Consider the following 26,419-nt stretch of genomic DNA (forward strand, 5'->3'; position numbering starts at 1 on the left):
GGAGTTGAACCAAGAATTAAATAGAGACAGAAACAGGATCAAGTCTTGTTCTAGCTTTATTGGTTTTCAGCATCCAATATAATTTAAGGCCACATTTTACATGTAAGCTCCTAGAGTCATCTACTCAATAATTACGATCATATGTTCAAGCTTGGATGCGTACACTAAAATTCAGAATTCTAATTCCACCTTAGAATCAGCCATGGTGAGAAATGAAGTGTTGTGTCAAGTTAAGTGATGGAATTTACTGGATTTAAACTCAAAACTGAGTGACAACATTTTGCTGCATTTTAAGAGTAGTTCCATGGCAAGTAATAAGTTGGAATTAAATCACTACACCACAACGCTCAAGTGAATAGCAGTTTTTTTTTTCAAAATTTAACACATCTATATTCAGTCCTGGCTCAGTTGAGGCTAGACACAACAGGGCAGTAGAGCCAAACACAATACAACAACAGCTAAGTGAAATTCACTACGACTGAGACATTTCTCATTCATAATCTAATTCTATAAGCTCCCTCACATCAGTTAGATACAATCTAATAGAGAACACTTGTAGGCAAAATAATTATACTTCAGGCAAAATGTCTTAGACACAATTTGCATATCCTTTCCTAAGAAAAACTGACTATGTTTACTAGAATATAAATTACCTTTTAGAGGGATGCGGCGGGGGCTAGCTTGGACACATTGTACAGAAGCTAGGAAATCGATGTGGGCTTCATGGGTTTTCAGAACTAATTTCTGTCCCTTGTAACAAAATACAAATACATATTCTTGGTGCGAAAATGACCCATAAAGGTCTTTTCCATATATTTCCCTCTAGCTGAGCCGAGCGAGTTTGTTTAATTAGAAACTAAGGCAACTTAGACAAGTACAAAATTAAAATTACTTTTCAATGGAAAGTATTATTTACAGCGGTTAAATCAAAAATATAATTTCGTCCTCGCTTGGTCCGTGACAAATCAAAAACCTAAATTTGACATTGTGAAGTTTTGAAAGGCAAAAGGAGTTTCGTATTCGGCTTTCATTAGACTTAAACAGCGGGATTCTAACTGCTGGTTGATCTAGCGAATAATACAACTCAGGCAAAATATTAGCATCAGTTCTATGACTAGATCATAATATCTAGTTACTAAACTCATGGGCTTTCACATACGAAGCACAAGCTAACACTTTAACACAACAAATTGACACTTATTCTTTATACCAGACCGAGCTTGGAATTTCGCAATACTACCAAAGGTATTACTGGTCCAAAAAGATTACTCGCTTCGGTCAATATTTACTAAGAGTATGCGAGTTGGATGTCGTAATACTAGCGTCTGCTTAAATGTTATGTACTCATGAAAGGAATCGAGCCGAAAAAAAGGAAGGTAGAAGGAAATATTGCTTAATTTAAACCGCCGATTGTCACACGTTCAATTAATTCGAATACACCGAGCGAATAGAACACATGATCACCTCGGTTTGTGAGTTCGCACCGGTAGGTCGACAAAATATTGAGCAATTACTGTACCAAAAACTCAAGCGCAGAAAAGACAACTTAACTGTGCTTTAGCTTTTCAAGGTATTAAACTTTAAGCCCTGAAAAAACAATCAAAGATTATAATAAAATTTTAATGTAACGCCGAAAGAAAGCGCGAAACTTGTGCGTATAATATAAGATATTACTACCAGTCGGTTAGCAATTTCAGCCCCACCTTGAAAAGAAAAGCAAAGCGGCACACCTCTATTGCTAAACCTACAGCGTAATACACAACAAAAGACTTTGGTCGTTTGGATAAGCGTTTTCACGATCGACTGGCTGCTAGAATGGGAACTGATGAAACAATAAGTTACCGACAATAAACTAGACATAGCTTGAATGAACACTAGTCGAAACTCACTCGGCCGTATAGAACTACTCTATCGTCCTTTCAAATGCGGATATTTAAAGACATTTCAAGGTGGAAAATATGGAAATATCCGATTTGACATTACTCAGCATAGGCTAGAGTAATATAAACACGTTGAAATACTCTCCCTTCGTCGAGGACAAAGTAATAACTGAAGCTACGAATCTCTAAGGGCTGGACGCCTAACTCATTGACATTAGATTTCGCATCACACATCGAACGCTTGTATGTCCATAAAGTTCAGCCAGAAGAAAATAAAATAATATAAGCTAGCATATACTTTACTGCTCTGGTTCTGCTGGCTTCTCCTCGGCTGCTGGAGTATCTTTGGCCTCATCCTCCGTAGGCTTTGCCTCTTCGCTCTTGCCTCCCTCCCCCTCCTCTGCTGGTTTGGCGCCATCTTCGGCCGGGCTTTCAGCATTCTCGGCATCATCTCCCTCCTTTTTCTCGGCTCCCTCTTCTTTTACCTCTTCCTCCTTCTTCTCACCCTCCTCTTTCTCTCCCTCCTCGCCTTCCTTCTGGTCAGCGTTGGATTTGGTTCGCTTTCCCTTCTTTTTAAAGCTGAGCCGGCTCTTTGGCTTGAATTCCTCGAAGTGCTCTTCGGAACAAATATCTCCCCAGTCAAGCCAGTAATTCAGCTTCATGCGATCACAGAAATCAGCTAGATTCTTAAGCTCCTCTCGGATGAGCTTATTCTGCGGTGACTCTTCGGTACCGTAGACAAAGCATGCGAGCAAGCCAAACATTGTGCAGTCGAGAGTGCACGGTTCGGAGTCCATGAAGAACTCTTTCTCACCCAATAACGCTGACATCGCGCGTAAATCTTCCTCTGCGATGGCGTAGATTTCTTCCTTTGTATGCTTGCCGATTCCATGAGCTTGCATACATTTGATGCACTTATTTTGATCCAGCTTAGGCCGCAGGTCCTTGTATACAGGGGCCAAGTTGCTATAATATTTCTTGGTCTCTTGATAGTTGTCCACCCATCTGTAGTAGGCAAGACTCCAGTACGTGTTTTCCTCGGCCATAGCTTGGATCGCATGGCACATTGCTTTTTGCTCGGCGCTGAGATGAGCGTCGGGATCCACGTTGAACTTCTTATTCAAATACTTTATACAGAAGTTGGTGTCTTGTACTTTGTCGCCTTGATACTCGATGAACGGCACTTTCTCTTTACTCGAGCCAAGTTTGCTCTCGTAAAAGTTCTCGTATGGAATCTTTACCATACGAAGATAGGTTTCGAGCTTCAGCGAGTTAGGGAGAAACCCTGGAATAGTAGGCCCTGGCGGGTGTTGATGCAAAATCACTTTTGGCGGTAAACTTCCATTCTCCTCTTTCTTCTCTCCCTCGACCGCGTCTTCGATCTTTTCCGCCGATTGAGTCTCTTCGGTCGGTTTGTTTTCTTCAACGTGGTTCTCCTCGGGTTTAGAGGGTTCTACCTCAGCCGGGGCAGCTTCTTCAGCGACTGGGGTACTTTCGACTTCGGTCGCCATTCTGAGAGCAGAAAAATCAAAGAAGACAACTCAATGATCACTAGATCGAGCTAAGATCCAACGCCTTCTTCAGTAAAGAAAGACCCAACCCAACAATGACCTTTGGGTAGGAACGATAGAGGGACCACGCGTTATTTGCACGTTTCAAGCTTATAAATTGACGGCATTGTCAGTTGCTAACCAATCATGAACCTGGACTAGAGCGCTGCGCCAATCACAAGCGACGCTTGCCGCAATTGTCAAAGTTCTGGGTGTGAAAGCTGTGCAATACAAATGACGGCGGGGGGAGGTGTGCTCAATGCGCTGGGGAATAGAAAAATATCAATAGACCCAGTTTACATAAAAATAGCGCCCAATTGTAAACAAAACATGGGCAAAGCTCATTTGTTGGGCACATAACAGCAATGTGAAGTTTGCTCGTTAGCGCACAAGTCAATGTATTTTGCACCATTCTGTATACATTTATAAGCGCTTCAGTGGTTTGGTATAAATATATCATCAATACGCAACATGTACATGCAAATTCTCGATAAGCGACATACATTACAAGAACGCATGCGAAGTAACCGTACTCTAAGTGTAGACAAGCATAATTTATTCTATTCGAGTGTGATAGACAGTCGAGGTCGGGCCGAAAATGCGGACGAAGTCTTTTGCTGCACGGACAATTTATCCAATTACTGGGGAGTCAAAGGGCGGAGAACTTGAGAGAAAGGTGTCACTAGTTTAATATAGGACAAGAGGGAGCGCGCGAGAGCGAATTTCGACCTCTAAGAAGGCTTGAGGGCTAGGCTGAGGCGAGCTAAAGCGGTGTTAGAATGCATCGGAAACGCGCCCGCAGACTGACAGAAGAACGGAGCGCGTCGTGTATACCTTGGCCTAAGCCCTAACTGGAGCGTTAAGCAAACATTAGGATGTGACAACGTGCGAACAGTCTCTTGGGACTTATTTGAATCCGGTTTGACGAGTGATGTCAAGCGAACGCTTTCTACGTCTCGCGTCCAAGACGTTATTTTTAGAGTCCAAGGGACGCGAAAAATACTATGTTTAGGCTTCAGGTCCATTGAGCACCGAGTCACGCCTGCTACCATTCCATTACTATGAATGCAGGCCAAAACATGTCCTGTTGTGATGTGCACGGTTTTATAATTGATTTCTAACTGTATTATTATGCATAAGTTAATGAGTTGCAATAAAGTATTACAATCGGCCGAGATTTTGACGTCGCAATACTCAAATTAAAATATCTCGAGGGATATAAGTGTGTTAGGGGATAATTCATTGACTGAGTTATTAAAACATTGGATTTGCGTAGGCGAATAGAGTAGTTGATTGGACATTACTATGGACATTACGGTATTCCGTTTTACGCGGGAAATCTTGGCGGGAACGTTGGCAAAATTACTCAAGTAAGTCGAAGTTACTTTCTTTTGTTCGCATGACCCGTAACGAAGCCGCGGGACTATTTTTGAAAGGTAGTAGATAAACAAGTGAAAAATTGCTCTCTATTACAGGTAACAATGAGCTTGATAGGTTCATAGACTACCTTGTAAGTATTAATCTCTAGCAGCCTTCGTTATCAAGTAAGCAAATGAACAATACGCGTAGCGAAAGGCTGTTAGTAATATATAGCAGCTATTATACTCAGCAGGAAAGGGAAAGCTCAAAATAAAATCATTTAGTGAGGTGAATCGAGGGGTCACTAGCTTTTGAAAGATGCAAATTAACAATGTCGTCCTAGAGGCATGTCAAATTTACCGGAACTAGAAATGAAAATACGCCCTTTATCTAAGTTTAAACTTCCCATTGCCTCTACACAGATAAAGTAGAACACTTACCTTTAAGTAAAGAATTGGTAAAAATCTTTAGCTCAAGGAATCGAGAGGATTACGAACAAGAACTTGTGTAAGCGACTCAACCCTTCCAACCTTTGTTTATAAGGCTCTTGCGTAAAACCGATGATTAACATTGCCACGTATGAAATTATAAAGGTCATATGGCGAAACAATAGCACCTTCAGTACCGCAAGAATAATATTTGTTAATGGAAAATGTATTTATATGTGCCTGGACGAAATAAGAATCGAACAACAACTTATTTTGGCAGCTTGTCGCAAAGGACACGAGGGACCATTAGTGTTTAAGTGTGATCTGATGGTTTTACAATTGCGCCATTGTAAACTTAATGCTGTGACTGTTTCAGACTGAATATTTAATCGTTATGGAATTAAGCTGTTTCGCAGCTTTGCATTTACTATAGGGAATCCCGGAAACATGGTGCAATGGCCACGAATCCCGTCATTCATGCCGAAAAAATCCCTTAATGGCATGGGCTCTAACCAACAATAGGTCTACAATCCGGGGAGTGGAGACTCGGCGTATATTTTTATTTTTATTTTTTCAATTACATGATTCTTCCAAAGACAGGAAGACGTCATACAGGGCATAGCTCCAATAACAAGTGTCCCATCTGAGGATGTCAAAACTATTAAGTTGATACCCAAGTACCCACCCTCTGCATCAATAAGACTGTCAATAGGAAGTCACGTTTCGTTGTTGTGAGGTCCCAAGTCCGGATTGCTTCAGATAGTATCAAACTGTACTCAAGACAGGAACCGCACGTGATTTTAACATGTTATGGTTATTTCGATAATCATGGCCTCGATGTCTTATCGTCTCTAAATCAGGTTGGAATTGCGCAAAGGTTGGCTCGAACGTTTTATGGAAGTATTTTTTCTATCTGTATTGCACAATCGATGTTTTTGTATCATTACAGCAAAGTATTGTATAAGAGAAAAAACAATTCGAAGTTTGTGAGATGCGCTTTTATTCGTGCTTTAAATTAAATTCACGTTCTGTCTTATGGCAAAAACAAAACAAATCATTATTATGTTTGCAAACTTTCTAGTTAATGGACTATAGTAAATTCTAGTCGTTCCAGAAGGTCGGTCATCTATGAATTTCAAGCGCGTGACTCAACAAAAAGGGCGAAAGTTATTCAAGAAGAGAAAACAATTGAGAAACCGGAAGATGTTTTAGCGAGAAGCATCCGGTTTATATTAACGTTCTTTAACAGTTCACGTTCGAGACAGGCACGAGGTATGCGGATTTTTAATAGTTTATTCAAAATAATTTGCTTGTCCATTGATTCTAACGATATTTTTGTTCGAGCAGGTGTGCATTTTTGCGAAACTTTAAAAATATATATTTATATATAAAAAGGTAAATAAAAATGAACAACAACAACAATAATAATCATATAAAAAAAAAGAATCCTGGCTTATATGTTATCCACGAAGCAACACGTAAGATATTCATTCGGTGCAGCCTTATATAGAATAGGTTTATATAAAGTGTCTCATTTAAAGATCCTCAATCATTGATAGACATTTTAATGAATAAAAAAAACTGTTATTATATTTCTACAATATTACCGTCTACGTTTCGTATTTTGTTGTTGTTTATATTTTAAATGCAGGACACCTCACGTATCGCTTAGATCATATAGCTTACACTCGTGGTCACTTAGCACACTGGGGGTCCCCAGCTGGTTGGCAAATCTCCTTGCATGTTGATCAAGTGAAATTAGTTTAGAGAAAACAACAGTTCTTTCAGATTTATTTTTCGCACTGACGTTCCTTGATGCAAATTAGATTTCCGATTCTAACGAGGGATTTTTTTATTTGAAATGTGGTAGATCAATAAGATCAACAAATCACAGATAAGAATTTTAAATAATCCACATAAGAAAAGTGTCGAGTGACGACAAGGAAAATGTTGAGGTGGTTGACTGCGGTTAAATTGAATACCGGATGATAATGCCTTTCTGTTTTCAAAAGAAATCAAAGCTATTTCGTGAAAATACACTCATATCTGTTATGACAACAAAACAGATATGAATCTTGTAGCAACCTTAACTTTTTATTTGAACTACAAAACGAAGAAACCTCCCTTAACGTGAAAAGGACAAGTGCATCGTCAATAATGTGACTTCCATGCTTATAAATTGTTATGATCTATGCGTGCGACTTGGCACGCGTTTTTCAATGGAAACCATGCAATTCTGTTATTACATTTTGGAATGTATGACATATTTTTCGCCCATCCTTATTTCCCTAGAATATAAAATATTCATCCCTCCAAGCATTTCCAAAAATAGATCTTGTGGGCTGTGGGTATAAAATGGTCGAGAATTGACATTATTGCTGCATTCGTCAAACCTCGTGCGCGCGGAAGCGCCGTTTTGCTATCCCTAGGAGTTTATCGTTTTTTAAAAACCCTTCCTTGATCACGCTCTATAATATCTTGATGGTTTTATAAGCAAAGGGAAATGCTTGTCGAGTACTAGATAAGGACGGTTCGACTTCACAAGCGCCAAGCTGCGCTATTTTACAAGGGCTCACGGGTATTTCTCTAAGACAAGGGTCTTCTTTGAATGAGGGTATTCTCCGATCTTTGAAAGCTTTTCATGGCAATAACTAAGCTTTCGTGCTCTTGAGTTTGAGAGGAAATAATAAGCCGTGTGTATGATAATCATAAGGATGACTAGGCAATCTCTCAACTGGCTTCCCTTACACAGCAATGGGTTCCCAATCAGTTGACGTTTTATAGCACTTTTTCTACATGAATTAAAATGATTATAATAAAATTCGGCTTGGACTCGATGTGAAGCCAGCAGAAATGAGTCTCATTTTCAATTATCTTATATTTTCTTTAGTTGCCTGAGGATTACGCCAGTTGTTAACTACGCTATAAAGTACTAAAATGGCTTCCTGTAATTGATAGGCTCGGCACGTGCGCCTTTCATTGATGATGCAGAGCAGAGGAAAAATGCGTAAAACAGCGATTCTCCTCGTTACATAGCCCCAGGCTATCGGTTAAGTACAAGTTGCAAATATAAAAAAGAACACATTCTGCTTTTTTTTTTTGCTAATCCGGCCGACACGGGTTACCTGGTTTGGTCGATGGATCCCGTAAGAAGTAGCCGGACGCGGAAAACTTTCTGGAACCTTTAATCAAGGATTTGAAAGATCCAAACAACGCAGCCGATAAGTAGCTTATCAATTCGCGACACGCAGAAGACGCAAGGCCTACTAAAATTCGATCTGTCTTTAACTGTAAACAGACGAAGGAAAACGCCGGTCAAAGGTTACGACGGCCTTTCATCAGATTAATGTGATTTTACTTTAAGCCATGTGGCTTTTTAAGAGGTCTTTTACATGAATACGATCAGGGTTTGATCCTTTCGTTTCGACAATGCACGCAGGAGTCAAGGTTGTATTTCAAGCAGAGTTCTACGCGCCATGAAATGTCGAAACTTGAGCTGCAATCTTGCGCGTGCTACACCTAGCCTGCGATAAGCCCTGAACTCGCCGCAGTAATCGAGCGATGCAGTTGATAACGCCTGACTACTTTTACCTCAGGTCATAGATATTGTACAGTGTTTCGTTCAGTGTTATCGCAGCACAAGTAGACGTTATTTGAAATGCAGTTTCATTTTGACGTGGAAGTTTCTTGTCCTGACCCCACAGCTTGAATTGCTTTTAAATTGTGGGGTCTGAAGTGTGGTCGCCTAATGGAGGGGTCCGAATTGAGACTTCCTAATCAGATGTCACGACGTATTCTCAATCATTGCCAGTAACCGCTACATAGACATTGTACTGCTGGTGTGAAACATTTTAGAAGACTGCGTACTCTGAGAACAAGAAAATTAAACGTCTTTAATAGCGGAGATACAATATATCAAGATATCCTGTTTTTATCTTTATAATTCAAAAACTCATCACAAAAGATATTCACATTGCTATAACCTGCATACCTTACCAGATATTTTACGGGGCAAATTGGATTTCGACTGACCTCACGCAATTCTCTGATTGGTTAACGTCCTCAGAAAGTATCAAAGGCTAACACTACTGATAGCACTTCAATTATATCATTCAAAAAGGAAGTTGTACATTGTTTGTGGAGTCTAGTGTCTGGCTGATCGTCTTCTAATGGAGTCAAAAGCAGCGTGTCGCATTTTATTATCTGCTACCGAAAACTCCACTCCCAGGAGCGTTTGACAGATAATGAAGTGATTGTGAGCTTCCTTGATACCACGTAAATTCAATCATTACTCTTGATAATTATGTTTTCCTAGTCTGGGAAATTTTTCGAGAATTTCAAGAATGTAACTCTACGTCAGAAGGAAAACGTAATGACTCTTTCCTTTGGCTCTTGTACTTTCAGTTTCGAATTCATATGAAATATAAATAACAGTGTATGGTTATCTTGTAATCATACGCCCTCTGTTCCTCCCCTTCGTTAACCCTTTCATGTCCATGCCTCACTCAAGACACGCCTGGGGCCGCTATCAAAGCTATCATTTTTTGAGTTTGGACAATGCGCACTGAAGGCATTCATTTCTGTTCACGGTGTTTACTACTGATGAGGGGATTGCAATAAGCGCTTTACCCAGATCGCGTGTCAGAACCGGCTTGTTTGCATTACACAGGTAATCTAATTCTCTTACCTGTAACTCTGCATACAAAGAAACTTCATCCCCAAAAGTAAACAGCTCTGAGCACCGAACAGCTAACAGGGAGAAAGGTACCTGCGCTGCGCACGATGGGAATTTGTCTGAGATAAAAAAGGCGCAGTCTGCACTGCGCAAGCTACTCTATTTATGGGGAAGCTGTGGTTTAATAAGCCGCCCTAGGGCATGGTGCTACACGGTCCACCTGCGTTTTTTCGGAAAGAGTTGAATAAATCAAGAGATTATCGCGTGCCCACCTCTCGGCTCTTATTGGATGACTTGGGTTGTTGTGTTGGTCTAGGTCTAAAGTCTGGAGAGCGCACCTGGACATTACCTGACTCGTACCCAGGCGCTTACTAGCGGAACCTGACTGAGCGCACAGGGAGCGCGCAGCTCAACCTGACTCGTACCCAGGTGCTTACAAGCGTCACCTGACTAAGCGTACAGGGAGCGCGCAGCGGTGCTTTCCCGTTCACCCTTCCCTTGGTCCTTCGCGCCAGCCCTAAACCTTCCCATGGCTCATTGCGCTCCTCAGTCTCCGCGCACGGCAGTGATATTTTTCACTTGTTTTTACTGACTTGGAACGTATGGTTACGAGGCCGGGGCATTACGCGGTTCCCTAACAGGGAACGCAACGGCGCGTATAATGAGTTAGCTGAGACGCAGACAACGCAAATGTAGATAAAACGCGAATGTGCTTCTTTATTCAATCTTGAACTAAAGGGAGATGCAATTGCTTAATTTGCCGTGATTTGCGGCGTGCGTGCGTGTTGACATTGTTTCGTTCGTGCATGTGTCATGTGAGCGTTGTGATATTGAACATAAACATGTCTTGCTACCGCAACATGTCTTACAACCTTAACCTTGAAGATAGCGGTCAAAGCGGTAGAAAGAATGCTCAAGGGCACAAACTCTTCATTAGGAAGAACCGCTTTTGATAGAAGATACTTCGAGAGTGGTGCGATAGCTCGGTGGTACGGCTTCGCTTCTCAAGCTTCTCAAGAGGACCAGGGTACGGACCCAGGTCAGGTTAACTTGGAATTTTCTCAGAGGTGTAAAAACCTGGCCCTGTACATTGGGGACTGTGTCTCGGCTCGGATGTGGCTCGGATGATCACGTTAAATGGCTGTAGGTCTCCTCTCTCAAAACCTAGCTAACCAACCTGTTATTGTGGGACGTTGAACAAGCACTGAAGAAGGCAGAGCCCATCTTCAGTGTCTGAACTTGGCCGATAAACAAAAGGGGCATTAATATACTAACACTCCCCTCCATGTAAACTGCGTGGTAGCACATTAAGCCTTGAGTAGCAGTCCGAATAAGACCCCGTGTAATGTTAATCCAGAGTAATTCAGCCTATAGCTGCAATTCTGGATAAATTCGGACCAGTTTCCTTTACTTTACTTTCCTCGAGCAATGGCGCAAAGCTTCTATCACAGAAGGACCACCGACGAATTGGATTCTAAATCCTTTACAATCTAATTGTCGTAAAGCAGACATCTCTGAATTAAAAAAACGTGTCTTTTTTTTTTAGTTCCGCAGTTTTGGTTTTCGCCTTCAACTATGGCAACATATCTGTTTACTAAGGAAATAAAACCTCCCGTGGGAGTACGGGAGTATTTTTCCGTAAGCTGGCCACTTATAAGGGCTTGCCGATGTGAGTGACCTTCCACTAGCATCAACCGCAATTGAGACCGCAATTCCTTCACAGCCCTAGTTCGCCCGTAGTATATAGTCTTCGTAGTATATAGTCTTCGATCGCCTCTTATGATGCTCTAAAACCTATAGCGCGATGTATTGTTTGACGTTACCTGGTTACCTTTTCTAATGCACTTCCACTTTTGTCGGGGAAGAGGGGGGGGGGGGGGGCACGTTAGCTAGCAAAACCCCTAAGGGCTCTTAAGTGAACGACTGAGTAGCTTTTTAACTAATACATCACCTCCGAGTGTCAGAAGCACGACACAGGTAATCCGCATCTTTTTATGAAGATAGGTACAAAAAGTGATAGAAATAGTTTACTACTTGAGGAATAGCGTCGGCGATTGAGAGACAACACTTTTCGCGAATAACCTCGTCTTTGTTTCAAAGATGCAAAAATGCGGCAATTATTCCTAACCTTTAAAAGTCTGAATATTATAAACGGATTCCCAGATTGTCTCGCACCATGAAACATACACTTATTGTGGCGAGTGCCACAAAGTCTCTTTAATAATTGATCCATGCTTATTTCACCATGTGTCAATCTATCACACCGATGTATGCTATGAACACTTTGTCAACAGAAAATAAGGGGCAATAATGCTAATAATGCTCTAATGGTGTGACGCGAACAAATAGCGTAAGCTGCTCCTTTTCCTTCTATCTACCGCACAACCCCTCCCCCCCCCCCCCCCCCCCCACGAGGGCTAGTTTCAACGGCTACAAGCCACGAAGAATGACATCTATATAAGTGCTTTTATTTTTGTCTTAAAGTCATGGATTAACTTATATATGTTAAACTTTTTAAATGATTATAACCTAATGATTGTCTACCTGTAAACGTTTTGTTTGGGCGGGTACTGCGTGCGTTTGTTGAATAAGAATTTCGCAATGACAGAGTCAAAACGTTTAGAAAGCTATTGTGTAGATTAATCTAGTCAATGAAACTGCAGAAATCTAAGTTTATACGTGAAATTTCTATTGGAAAGGAGGCAGGTGTAGAGCTATTGTTTTAAAACAATATGGCACGTGGCCCCCGTACTTTGTTTAATCGACCACGTGTTCAAAAGGGCGGGAAATTCTTTTTGTCTTTTGATCGTTTTAGTTCTAGCCAATTAAATTAGTTATAATTAAACTTTTGAAGAATCTCAGGAATGCAAACTTGCTTTTTAGGGAATTTTTGATAAGGAATACTGAAAGTACTGAATGAGACTTCTGTGGTAAAATGTTAATAAATATTAATGGTTACGAGTATCTTTTTCTACTCTTGTCAGATTCAATTGTACATTTTTTGTACAACATCATTTCTGCTGTACTTCAGCCAGGCCGACTCTATTGAATGCTTTGAAGTTATTTGTTTAACACCTGTCACTCGTACATGACTTAATTATCATTGGTCACAATTCAGAGCTGAGAATATCGATGATTGTATTAAAGTATTATAATTTGTGGTCTTTTGCCGGCACTGATTGTCATTTCAAGTATTATACTTTTTAATGATTTTCCATCGCTTTGCGAACGTGCGTATTAAAGAATAGATTTTTCTAAAACTCATTTACAAAAATCGAACTCTTTGATAATTTTTAATGTTAAGATTTGAACTCCAATTGTGAATGATGATTTCCCTGACTATCCCTATTCCTACGCGTCTGACAGCCCCTCTATTAACTGAATCATTGTAGGCTGTAGGGGACTATATTGCAATTAGGCGTGCCCGAGTTCGATTCCTGACCGTTGGCTCTCGATCCTTCATCGACTAAAGCCCCGTGCAATAGCGCCATCGACTAAAGCCCCGTGCAATAGCGCCATCGACTAAAGCCCCGTGCAATAGCGCCATCGACTAAAGCCCCGTGCAATAGCGCCATCGACTAAAGCCCCGTGCAATAGCGCCATCGACTAAAGCCCCGTGCAATAGCGCCATCGACTAAAGCCCCGTGCAATAGCGCCATCGACTAAAGCCCCGTGCAATAGCGCTATCGACTAAAGCCCCGTGCAATAGCGCCATCGACTAAAGCCCCGTGCAATAGCGCCATCGACTAAAGCCCCGTGCAATAGCGCCATCGACTAAAGCCCCGTGCAATAGCGCCATCGACTAAAGCGCCAAAGCGCCAAAGTCATCTAGCATCTAGCATTGCTGCTAGATCAGAAACGCTCGCTTAACTAAAAAAAATATATATATATCAACTGTCGCTTAGTGTGTAATTAAAGAAAAGATCCATACCACAGGAAAATGGAGTGGGGAGGGGGGGGGGAGGTTGCATATCAAACATATTCCCCACGGCTTGTGTCCTTCGTTTGTTTTGCCTTATATGGACATTGATGCCCATATTTAGAAGAGTTTTAAGTTTCCCGCTTTCTGATCTCCAGAAAACCTGGTGAAAAATGCTGATTCCTGTCAATTTGAGACTCGCGGCAAGAATTTGTCAAGAAAAACTTGATTGCTTGGTAAAATCTTGATCTTGTTAATCTCGAAAAGCCATTAGACCCAGGCCTCCAAGAGATTTACCGAGCAGGTCCGAAGGTCACCCAAATATTGATATGTCAGGGACCTGACTGATCGTCAATAGAATGTCGTACTGGATGTTACCATTTAATCGATAATTCCGGGATGAGATCCCAGTTTTTCCGGAATGCCATAATGGTAAGAAAAAGGTTCCTAAATTCAAGAATTCCAGGGTTACCGAAATCTGTCTATGAAAACGTTTGAAATTGGCTTAACCATCCGAGATTAAATGGTTCGAAATTTATGGAAATTGACATTTGGTATTGTGAGGTAGCTGTCCTCTTAAAAAGCAGAAAAGAGCTTGAAAATTTTACTTGTTTTTTACAATAGTAATTTGTTAGCAATGGCGCTTTCGTACAATGTTAATTTTATGCGTAAAGGTTGAAGTTATATGAAAACAACTGATTAAATTATTGATAAGTGCATATTTGTTAGATTCGACAAACAAAAAAGACAGAGCCCAAGAGATGTCAAAATGAGGAGGTCTAAGATTCAACTCTCTCCTAGTGTACTCTGCAAAGCAGCAAACTCGATCACGGTACGCGTGTGTATATATAGGGTTTTTTTTTTCTACAAGAGATCGAATCTGGATGCCTTTTCTTAGGGAGCATGGTAAAACATACACATTTTTGGTCAACAAAACTTAAAATATGCATTGAAAGTTTCTGGGGTTTTTTATACTTACCACTTACACACGATGGTTTTATCCACTGATTAATATAAAACACCTTAGTTGTCGAACACTGTTAGCGTTAACAATTACATTTAGGGATCTAGAAATATCTCTGCAATGACAATCAAAGATGTTTTGGGGTCAGTGAAGTTTCAAAAAGTGTTTTAAAAAACCGAAATTACTAAAAAAAAGAATAAAGAGTAGGAAAATTAGACGTTCTTATACAATTATAGAAGAGGGTACGGATGGTTTATCATCTTGTGGAACTAAAACGGTCGGCAGGTGCAAAGAAGAATCGTAACTCCTCTATCTTTTTAGTAACATTTGCTTTCAACGAGAAGATACGCGCGAGGCAGTGTGACCAAGAAAACGAATATTTACTACTTTTGCAAAATGATTTGAGGTTTTTGGGGAAAAACAATGATTTCATCGATTTTTGCCGTGAATAAAAAAAAATAGAAGCAAAAAACAAATAAAGAAATAAACCTGTGTCCGTGCTTCGTTTTAAACCCTTTATTTTATTTGTTTTGACAAAGAAGAAGATCAAATATTATAAAAAAAAGAACCTAGGGCAAAAAGGAGACTTTACAAGAGATCCTTCGCTTTAATCCCTTGTAAAGAGGATTGCATCAGTCCAGCTCATGATGTCACGTGATAGATTCCTTTCCGCGAGGGGAAAACAAAGAGGCGCACTTTTTTATTTTCTTAATGTTCCTGTATTGTGCCTTCCAATCTTACGTAGCCTGCAAGGCTCTACAGGTGGGAATTGAAGGTGGGAATTAAATTGGATATCGGTATTCCATTGACACTCGTTTTAGATATTTCCAGAAGATTTGTGTAGCTTGTTGCATCAGTGCAATGACGCTAGTGTTGGTATTCAAATCCATTTCTTGTCTTTTGTTCCACTTGGCGGCCCTTTGTGGTGAAGATTGCAACCTCGGGGGCCCAGGGTAGGTTTGCATATACACTCATTCGTAAATAAGTGGTTTATGAATAATATTTTTTATTTTCTTATTAAATTTCAGTTGCTCTGTTATGTACTTCTTCTAGGGACCGGCGCAGTCTGTAAGTAAATGCTTTCACATCTTAGTATTTTCTTTGTTACGATTTGATTGCTGTCTGATTTTTCTAGCGTTAAGCCCCGTATTTTTTAGTCTCCTCGCAGCAGCTGGCTGTTTGAGATGCTTGCAGGCCCGTACCCAGGATTTTTCTGGGGGGGGGGGGGGTGCGAAATCCGGAAAAGTGGACCCAAAGGGATGAATTCTCTGATAAAAATCTAACCACCTCCAAAAGAACAAAAAGATTTTTATTTATGCCTTTGCAGTAACTCCACAGGACGTTTATTGTCGGATTTGAATACATACCAAGTGACCTAGTTTATGATTTTTAATTTTCTCTACAAATAGCACGTCTATTGATAACCAAAAGTGGACTTTCGGCGGTTGTGGGGCGGGGGGGTGGTGCACCCCCTGCACCCCCCTGGGTACGGGCCTGGCTTTCGTATGTTTAAGGGCATACAACGAGTCCCCTTTCCAAAACACGCTAAAATGGCATATTTCCTTTCAATTTTATAAGTTGGAAAAAAACTTGCACTTGTAGCGCAGCAGTTATAGGATCACTTGCATCATTTCATTTGCAAAACAGCCGCGTCCAAATTATGCTGTCGTTTTACAAGAAGGGAACGTTACCGGGTTTATGAATAATGAAAACGTCGCAGATTTTCCTACGAAACGATTTGAGACAGAAATGTTTCAAACAGAATGGAACCAGCACATTTCAAGGATTGGTCGAGGGGGGTGGTTGTCATATTGAAAAAGTATAGTATCTGACGATCCTTCAATAAGATGGCCCATTTTTGCGGCCAAGGGAGGGGTGGGGGATGGGTGCGCTTTGTGCTATCATGCATCAAACCCCTGTCACAACTACTCAAACCTGTTGGCCATGTGTTAGGGTTGTTTGCATCACTAGATCAACTTTCCTTCAGAATGCTGGCCCTGTTTACACGGAGCTCCATCAGCACAAGCCACCCCCTCTAGACATGGCAATCTACATTGCTTTTCCCAGGCCATCTATGCCGTTTTCTGTGCTCCTCAGCTATGCCAAAACCACTGCTCCCTTGTGTACAATATAGTTTTTTATTGTCCTCAGCTGTGCCAAAATTAAAAGTAATGCTCCCTTGTATACTATATAGTTTTCTCTGGTCCTCAGCTATTCCAAAGCCATCAGTGCTGTTCCTTTGTGTACAATATAGTTTTCTCTGGTCCTCAGCTATTCCAAAGCCATCAGTAGTGTTCCTTTGTGTACAATAACGTTTTCTCTGGTCCTTTTGCTATTCCAAAGCCATAGTGCTGTTCCTTTGTGTACAATATAGCTTTCTCTGGTCCTCAGCTATTCCAAAGCCATCAGTAGTGTTCCTTTGTGTACAATAACGTTTTCTCTGGTCCTTTTGCTATTCCAAAGCCATCAGTGCTGTTCCTTTGTGTACAATATAGCTTTCTCTGGTCCTCAGCTATTCCAAAGCCATCAGTGCTGTTCCTTTGTGTACAATATAGCTTTCTCTGGTCCTCAGCTATTCCAAAGCCATCAGTGCTGTTCCTTTGTGTACAATATAGCTTTCTCTGCTCCTCAGCTATTCCAAAGCCATCAGTGCTGTTCCTTTGTGTACAATATAGCTTTCTCTGGTCCTCAGCTATTCCAAAGCCATCAGTGCTGTTCCTTTGTGTACAATATAGCTTTCTCTGGTCCTCAGCTATTCCAAAGCCATCAGTAGTGTTCCTTTGTGTACAATAACGTTTTCTCTGGTCCTTTTGCTATTCCAAAGCCATCAGTGCTGTTCCTTTGTGTACAATATAGCTTTCTCTGGTCCTCAGCTATTCCAAAGCCATCAGTGCTGTTCCTTTGTGTACAATATAGTTTTCTCTGGTCCTCAGCTATTCCAAAGCCATAGTGCTGTTCCTTTGTGTACAATATAGTTTTATTTGGTCCTCAGCTATTCCAAAGCCATCAGTAGTGTTCCTTTGTGTACAATAAAGTTTTCTCTGGTCCTCAGCTATTCCAAAGCCATCAGTGCTGTTCCTTTGTGTACAATAAAGTTTTCTCTGGTCCTCAGCTATTCCAAAGCCATCAGTGCTGTTCCTTTGTGTACAATATAGTTTTCTTTGGTCCTCAGCTATTCCAAAGCCATCAGTACTGTTCCTTTGTGTACAATATAGTTTTCTCTGGTCCTCAGCTATCCCAAAGCCATCAGTGCTGTTCCCACTCAATGAGCGGTATGGCCACCAGGACATCAGCGGTAATAATGTCCCCTCGGGTCCGATCTCTAACATCTATCCTTATCCCGGACCGTACGGCACACCAGGGGGGTCTATGTACTTCAAGGGCGAGGCGTCCAGCTATATGGTGATCCCTAAACATGCCAATATCGACACACGGTAAGAATTGACATGATTTGTGTTTAGTCAGCTCGTGGTTTTTTTGTTATTTATAAGAAATCTGAAATGCAAATAGTCAAGGCAGACGTGACCGGATTTTAGGAAACCTCACGAAAGCCTGGGTAAGCTTTAATTGTGATTTTCTGTCTAAAAACACTAGCTGTGTAAGCTTGGGTTACCTGTGGTTAAGGCCATGAAATCAGGATGAGGGAACGGGGCAAGCAGTTAATATCGATCACGTGTTACATCGTATGCGTGAGTTACTTTGTTGCTGTGAGTATTGAAGACTGGTAAAAACCACTACAAAAATTGAAGCAATAAAGCTCAAACAATGATGCTTATAAAATTCGATTCAATCTCATGTCGTTTTTTTTTTGCGTAAATTGTATCCCAGGACCTTAATTGTCTTATTAACTATGATAATTGTATGTATGGGTGTTCCCAAGAGATATAATTATAATACGGAATGCACTGAAAATACCTAGGAGTACACCCCTTTGAAGTTCTGTCCCCTGTCCCTTTACAGTAATTGTCTCCCTAGAGTGACATGTACTTTTTGTTTAGATATTCCATGACGATGATTTTATGGGTGTACCCCCAAGGGACAAGAGGTCCTATTTTAGAGTACACAAATCCTGATAACATCAATTGGGCAGTACACCTGTGGTTTTCTACATCTACCACTTTATTCATTCGATTTGCAAGAAGAGCGGACAACGTACTTTTCGACGCCATTGGTAAAGATGTCCCAATTTCAAACTGGTATTACGTGGCCATTACTTACAGTTACATGAGTGGTATACAGAGCTTATACATTAATGGGGCGAAAATTGCTCAGCTAAACATTGGGATTGCGGAAATGGCTACGAATTATGAGGTAATTTGGTTATCGTGATCTCTTATACGAGCCCTATAGATGCTAGCATTTCACACTTTGGCTTGTGTGAAGGGTACACAGTACAAACGTTGTAGTAGTCCTTAATTAGATTCATTCTGTATATAGGGCCGGTTCCTGAAAAGCAGTTAAGTGCTAACCCAGGGATAAAGATGGTTAAAATCCCGATATTGGATTGGATAAAAAGGGCAATCATCCCTGGGTTAGCGTTAACCTGCTTTCTAGAAACCAGGCCATGCTTACTAGATAAGGTTTGTGTGTCGCAGTGTGTTAGTGTATGGCACACTGTGCAGGTGGTCTCTTGGTACAGCTTGTGTGGTGCAGTGTGTTAGTGTATGTCTAACTGTGCAGGTGGTCTCTTGGTACAGCTTGTGTGGTGCAGTGTGTTAGTGTATGGCTCACTGTGCAGGTGGTCCCTTGGTACAGCATGTGTGGTGCAGTGTGTTAGTGTATGGCTCACTGTGCAGGTGGTCCTAGGTACAGCTTGTGTGGTGCAGTGTGTTAGTGCATGGCTCACTGTGCAGGTGGTCCTAGGTACAGCTTGTGTGGTGCAGTGTGTTAGTGCATGGCTCACTGTGCAGGTGGTCCTAGGTACAGCTTGTGTGGTGCAGTGTGTAAGTGCATGGCTCACTGTGCAGGTGGTCCTAGGTACAGCTTGTGTGGTGCAGTGTGTTAGTGTATGGCTCACTGTGCAGGTGGTCTCTTGATACAGCTTGTGTGGTGCAGTGTGTTAGTGTATGTCTAACCGTGCAGGTGGTCTCTTGGTACAGGTTGTGTGGTGCAGTGTGTTAGTGTATGGCTCACTGTGCAGGGGGTCCCTTGGTACAGCTTGCATGGCTCACTGTGCAGGTGGTCCCTAGGTACAGCTTGTGTGGTGCAGTGTGTTAATGTATGTCTCACTGTGCAGGTGGTCATCAATCCATAAGTCAAACTTTTTTGTAGCCAAATCCGACAACAAACGTCCCGTAGAGATCTGCACCAGTGATCAGATTTTTATCAGACAATTCATTGCCTCCCCCCCCCCGGAAAAATTAGGTCCACTTTTTAAGATTTCGCACCCCCCAAGAAAAATCCTGGGTACGGGCCTGCACTGCATAGATAGCTTATGCATCGCAGTGTTTTATTTCTGTTATCCACAGATCACACTTGGAGCAAATTCTCGTTCAACAGACTACTTTAAAGGGCGAATCGCATGTTTGCAAATCTACAACTCTGAGCTGACGGGGACAGAAATAGAACTTGTAAAACATATATGCCGAAATGATGGTGAGTCTTCCGAACAAAGCGAATTTAGCCATTTCTAAGAAAAGTAAAGAGTGGAAAAGCTGTTCACCTGTTTAACTGAGATTGTCTACTGATGTCGGTGAGGGATGGATATGCCTTTTGTCTTCAGGTGACCCGTTACCCGTGGCGTTTTACCCGTTTAACGAGCTGTACGAGACTAAGGAGATAAGCGGCAAAGGTGGACCCGCTGGAATCGTATCCAATGTGCAGCTATCTGCCGGACCGTATGGAAGGCCTGGGCGATCATACTCATTTGCTGGCTCGACAAGCAGCTTCGTGGAGATTCCGCTGAGTTCTAGCCTAGATACAAGGTTTGACAAACACCGTCACGCATGCTTTGTCACGCTATGGCTAGCGATACAACAGTACGTCACAGCGTACTAGATACAAGGTTTGACAAACACCGTCACGCATGCTTTGTCACGCTACAGCTAGCGATACCACAGTACGTCACAGCACACTAGATACAAGGTTTGACAAACACCGTCACGCGTGCTTTGTCACGCTACAGCTGGCGATACCACAGTACGTCACAGCGTACTAGATACAAGGTTTGACAAACACCGTCACGCATGCTTTGTCACGCTACAGCTAGCGATACCACAGTACGTCACAGCACACTAGATACAAGGTTTGACAAACACCGTCACGCATGCTTTGTCACGCTACAGCTGGCGATACCACAGTACGTCACAGCACACTAGATACAAGGTTTGACAAACACCGTCACGCATGCTTTGTTACGCTACAGCTAGCGATACCACAGTAAGTCACAGCACACTCACAGCACACTAGATACAAGGTTTGACAAACACCGTCACGCATGCTTTGTCACGCTACAGCTGGCGATACCACAGTACGTCACAGCACACTAGATACAAGGTTTGACAAACACCGTCACGCATGCTTTGTCACGCTACAGCTTGCGATACCACAGTACGTCACACCACAACAAACAATTGTAGGACTTCACGTCACAACACTATACAATAAGTTACTCAACACATCAAAGATCACACAATGTCACGCTACAGTAAGTAACGCCAAAAAACGACACTCCTTTAAACCATGTCACACCACAACAAACAATGCTGAGTTATGAGAGCACATATTCAGACGTGGTCGAGTTTAGGAAGGCGCCTCAGGCAGCCGCCATACAACTCATGTCTGACCACGAATCACTCAACGTCGAAACCCTGGGGACTTCGAGAAAAAAAAACGGGGGTGCTCGACAGCAAAATCAGTTTTAACCCTAAGGGATAGCACTAAGGGCGTGGTCAACAACAATTCTTACCCCTAGCACATTGGGTGTGGTCGATAGAATTTTCAACCCTTAGAGATAGCATTCATCACTCAACGTCGAAACCCTGGGGACTTCGAGAAAAAGAAACGGGGGTGCTCGACAGCAAAATCAGTTTTAACCCTAAGGGATAGCACTAAGGGCGTGGTCAACAACAATTCTTACCCCTAGCACATTGGGTGTGGTCGATAGAATTTTCAACCCTTAGAGATAGCATTAAAAAAAACAAAGATAGTTTCAGATACCTAGATGCTGTGATTTCTCCTGTAAAGCCATTTGGTTGACGTTTCCTATTTAGCACGCTCTAAAAATGCCCGTTTTAATTGTCTGTCGGACCCTGTATTGGCATATTACCGACAAAATAACCGGAAGTATTAACCGATCAGTTGGCAGTGGTTTATTGTAAAATACGTTTCGAGCGATTGGGCCCCTAAAACCCCTAAAAGATAGCAGAATCGGTAAAATCCTAAAAAAAACCATAAGAGATAGCAAAATCGGTAAAATCCTAAAAAAAACCCCTAAGAGATAGCAGTTGGTAAGAATTTATACCCGAAAAGGTAGGTCGAGCACCCCTGTCTACTTTTCTGAAGAGTCCCCTCCCCCGGGCGTCGAACCCGGGAATCCAACACGGAACACAGGGGTAAGAGGCACAGACACTACAGAGCGACCGGGAAACCTGTGGTGAGAGGCACAGGCACCACAGAGCTACCGGGAAACCTGTGGTGAGAGGCACAGGCACTACAGAGCGACCGGGAAACCTGTGGTGAGAGGCAAAGGCACTACAGAGCGACCGGGAAACCTGTGGTGAGAGGCACAGGCACTACAGAGCGACCGGGAAACCTGTGGTGAGAGGCACAGGCACTACAGAGCGACCGGGAAACCTGTGGTGAGAGGCAAAGGCACTACAGAGCGACGCTCGGCCAACAGCGCCACATACGCTTCCCACCTACGCGCTACAACCTCACGTCACTCCCATCACGCTATGTCACACAACGTTACGCCAAATTTGTCTGTCAAGTACTCTTTCGCCATTTCTTTATCTGTGGGTGAGACACGAAGGCGGGGGGGGGACCTGTCACGTCACTCCTATCACGCTATGTCACACAACGTCACGCCAAATTTGTCTGTCAGGTACTCTTTCGCCATTTCTTTATCTGTGGGTGAGACACGAAGGCGGGGGGGACCTGTCACGTCACTCCTATCACGCTATGTCACACAACGTCACGCCAAATTTGTCTGTCAGGTACTCTTTCGCCATTTCTCTGTGGGTGAGACACGAAGGCGTGGCGGGGCCCCTCTTTGAATTCATTAGACCGGACTCGGCGCCGTTTGCGGTTCACATCTGGATGACGGAATCTACGACTAACCTGATGTTACGAATGATGCAGAGGAATACATTTGCGTCGGCTGACGCCCTGAACGTTGTCTTGCAACCCAATACTTGGTACCACGTGGTTTATACATATGACTACTGGACAGGAAGACAGAGGTTTTATCGCGACGGTGTGATGGCAATCGAAAGCTACATAGGCAGTATTGACATAGCCACTAATTTCAAGGTGATGAAATTTTGATGCTCAAAACGCATCTCCTTACAGAGTAACAAATACTCAACACGAACGCAGTCTGGTTGTCCGACATGCGTAACAATGAAATTTGTTTTGTTATGTTTTGAGTGTTCTATTATCTAACTTTTTAATACATAATCCCTGTAATAGTTTAAACTTGGAAAATAGAATTAGGCCGTCTTTTTTCAGAATAGGTTGAATTCCTTATTGATTGAAGCTGATCGATTTCTCGCGCAAATGTCCATCAGTTATTTGTAAGGCGTTTGGGCGTTTCAAGGGCTGTAGGATATGATCCCCTGATTTAGAGATGTACTATGACTAAACTTTTCCGTGTTATCAGGTTCGTATGGGTTATAACGGAGGTGATCCCCGCTGCTTCAAGGGACAAGTGTCTTGTATTCAAGTGTTCCGCGAGGCGTTGGACGCTGCCCAGGTCAATCGGCTTAGATATACCTGCAATAACATGGGTAAGGTTAGAGCTAGAAGACCAACTCATTAAACAAAATACACTCCAGAAACCCATATAAACGGGTAAGATTTAAGCTATGAGATAAAATATAACTCCAATACCCCAAGATACTATGTAAATTACATGGTTAAGATTAGAGCTGTACAAACAGTACAAACTCAAATCCAATGCTCTGATTTCAAAATTGCATGGACGGTCAGATTTAAGGTCCAAGGTACATCTGAGAGACTGGCAGTTCCATTGATAAGGTAAAAGCTCTAAGACCAACCTACCCAGAATGCAATGAGAAACATGCAAAACACTTGGGCAAAGATTAGAGCTAGGAGACCGACCTAACCACAATGCACTGCGAATCTGAGGTTTTCAAACGACTCGACATGGTTACCAAGGTTACGAACCATTTGTGTTCAAAGTGAGGGAAAACAGGACTTGTCCATTTTGGTTTGCTTATAGTAAGATGCCATCTTTGCTTGCATCAGATTGGCCATCAAGAAAAAGCATTTGAAAATATAGCAACAATGCCATGCGTAACTAATCCCGACTATGTACGATTCGTCCCTAGTCTTTCCTGAGCGGTACGGGGCATGCGTCAAAACAGTCCCATTAGACACATCGACACGAGACCAAAACAACATTGTCAGCGGTATTCCATCAGACGGCCGCGCGTTGAATCACGTTGACTGGTACCGACCTTCTGGTGATCACGCAATGATTCTCTCCCGCTGTCCTCCCGCGGGCTCATGTGGAGCCCAGTCCCCTGGCTGGATGAATGAGTCGCATCCTCGACACGAGGACGGTATTGTGTCTCGTCGGCTCTGTTACCGAGTCGGGGGGGACTGTTGTGCTCGGAGAGCTATAGTTTACGTGCGCCAGTGCAATGGGTATTACGTGTACAAGTTCGAAGGTCTCCCCCCTGAGTATCTGGACGCTAAACTTTGTTTTGAAGGTACGTAATTGCTTAAATAAACGCCTTCTCGCGACTCGCCTAAGAGGTAAAATATAATAAACAAGTAGCTCCCGCGAAGGGAAGGAAAAGGCCTATTTTCAATGTTGGATAAAACATGATCACCTTGATTGCATCTTACGTTTGATGGTAAAAAAATGCTTTTATCCTTTAAAGGGGAAGATTATTATTATTATATATTATTATTATTATTATTATTATTATTATTATTATTATTATTATTATTATTATTATTATTATTATTATTATTATTATTATTATTATTATTATTATTATTATTATTATTATTATTGTAGTAGTATTTTTTACTCGCAGAACGCGAGTAAAACGTGGAAATAAATCTAGCGCATCAGGTTCACAGTATTTCTTCCCGCAGGCCATCATCTGCACACCCGAGACATTCTGTTCAGCCAAACGACAGGTCAGTACTTTTTACAGCACGTGCACTACACAGAGACTCGCGTGTCGTCTGTCGCATCCTGCCTCTCGTATTGTCTAGCCGCCGGGACCCAATGCAGATCATTCAACTACAAATCTACTGACCAAGGCACGTGCCAGCTGAACAATGCTACAATCGCCGAGTACAGCAACTTCGCAGTCTCTGAAACGGGATGGGATTATTATGAACCGACGTCGGTAATCACTGTCCAGTGAAATCCCTTAAAAATGCAAGGTAAGAAGTGATGTGTAGTTTGCAGGGGGGGGGAGGGGTAAAGATCTCTCCAAGACAATGCAGTTACGTAGCTAGGGGTGCTCCGTTCCCCTATCCGCCGGCCGCCAAAAATGTTTTTTTCCCATTATTCTAAACACGAGACATCCGCATCTGTGCACCTCTCAGCAAAGTCCGCCCCTGTGATGCGTCATTTGATGAAATTTACCGGCCCAGAAACGGCCATAAAGTTGCCAAATAGCGACCCAGACACGGCCATAAAGTTGCCAAATAGCGACCCAGACATAAAGTTGCCAAATAGCGACCTAGACACGGCCATAAAGTTGCCAAATAGCGACCCAGACACGGCCATAAAGTTGCCAAATAGCGACCCAGACACGGCCATAAAGTTGCCAAATAGCGACCCAGGCGCGCCCATAAAGTTGCCAATTCAGAGTAATTCTGACTGCGCTGCATTTCTGAATAAATCGACCTACCCATATATGTTTCCTTTCCTTTCAGCTAAATTCGTCAATTTGCTTGCATGGAGCCATGAAGGATAGACGAATGGAGTACTTAATCTTTGCATGCGCGCAATCATTATCTGGTCATGCCGGTCACCAGGCGCTAAAGTTTCCTTGCGCACAAAATAAGCGAATCGAATAGATCACGTGACTTTTGGGGCGGCAAAATAAAATAACAACAAAAAGCAACATATTCAGAACTCGTTTTCATTCAAAGATTTTATATTTTCGTCGTTCTCTATCGTGACGGCCGAATTCATTTTTGAGTTTATTTTGGCTTGCCGCTCAAAAAGTCGCGTTATAGTATAGGGCCGGTTTCCTAGAAAGCAGGTTAACGCTAACCCAGAGATAAATAAGGTTGTTATCCAATCAAATGTCTCGATAACCATATTTATCCGTGAATAAGCGCTAAACTGCTTTCTAGGAACCGGGCCCAGGTCGCCAATCCTTTCGGCAAACACTTCGTGAGGGAGAGAACAAAGGACTCATAAACAACAAATCGAGTTTAGTCTGAAATGGTTTGGTGATCTAGTCTTCTTTGTCACTAAAATTTAAAA

At 42.2% G+C, this 26,419-nt stretch overlaps 2 protein-coding genes across 4 annotated transcripts; one reads left to right on the forward strand and one right to left on the reverse strand.

Moving 5' to 3' along the window:
* Window positions 1–38: 38 nt before the first annotated feature.
* LOC5515016 (failed axon connections homolog) lies at window positions 39–9,948 on the reverse strand. 2 transcript variants are annotated; one of them, XM_032384616.2, is made up of 2 exons: window positions 9,905–9,948; window positions 39–3,392 (listed from the first exon to the last, which is right to left on the reverse strand). In XM_032384616.2, the coding sequence occupies exons 1-2, from the start codon at window positions 9,931–9,933 to the stop codon at window positions 2,180–2,182; spliced, it is 1,242 nt and encodes a 413-aa protein (XP_032240507.2). In that variant the 5' UTR covers window positions 9,934–9,948; the 3' UTR covers window positions 39–2,179. The 2 variants fall into 2 exon arrangements, with proteins under 2 accessions (XP_032240507.2, XP_032240508.2); XM_032384617.2 differs by lacking the exon at window positions 9,905–9,948 and adding an exon at window positions 5,230–5,384.
* LOC116619643 lies at window positions 3,415–26,412 on the forward strand. Of its 2 annotated transcripts, none has more exons than XM_032384612.2 (12): window positions 3,415–4,800; window positions 14,541–14,643; window positions 15,804–15,843; window positions 18,008–18,209; window positions 18,774–19,086; window positions 20,244–20,370; window positions 20,498–20,699; window positions 22,932–23,247; window positions 23,597–23,723; window positions 24,288–24,671; window positions 25,066–25,362; window positions 25,861–26,412. In XM_032384612.2, the coding sequence occupies exons 1-11, from the start codon at window positions 4,736–4,738 to the stop codon at window positions 25,341–25,343; spliced, it is 2,157 nt and encodes a 718-aa protein (XP_032240503.2). In that variant the 5' UTR covers window positions 3,415–4,735; the 3' UTR covers window positions 25,344–25,362; window positions 25,861–26,412. The 2 variants fall into 2 exon arrangements, with proteins under 2 accessions (XP_032240503.2, XP_032240504.2); XM_032384613.2 differs by lacking the exon at window positions 3,415–4,800 and adding an exon at window positions 13,922–14,243.
* The last annotated feature ends 7 nt before the right edge of the window (window positions 26,413–26,419 follow it).

Source organism: Nematostella vectensis, chromosome 6 (assembly GCF_932526225.1).
Source record: "Nematostella vectensis chromosome 6, jaNemVect1.1, whole genome shotgun sequence".
NCBI classification, from domain to species: domain Eukaryota; kingdom Metazoa; phylum Cnidaria; class Anthozoa; order Actiniaria; family Edwardsiidae; genus Nematostella; species Nematostella vectensis.

Bases quoted from the DNA above. Each gene is read 5' to 3' on its own strand.
- LOC116619643 (XM_032384612.2), top strand. From the start codon at position 4,736: ATGGACATTACGGTATTCCGTTTTACGCGGGAAATCTTGGCGGGAACG. The intron at 15,844-18,007 runs GTAAGTAAATGC...TCTGGTCCTCAG, and splicing joins TCTAGGGACCGGCGCAGTCT to CTATCCCAAAGCCATCAGTG. The intron at 18,210-18,773 runs GTAAGAATTGAC...CTTTTTGTTTAG, and splicing joins CATGCCAATATCGACACACG to ATATTCCATGACGATGATTT.
- LOC5515016 (XM_032384616.2), bottom strand. From the start codon at position 9,933: ATGAAGTTTCTTTGTATGCAGAGTTACAG. The intron at 3,393-9,904 runs GTAAGAGAATTA...TTCTGCTCTCAG, and splicing joins CTTTGTATGCAGAGTTACAG to AATGGCGACCGAAGTCGAAA.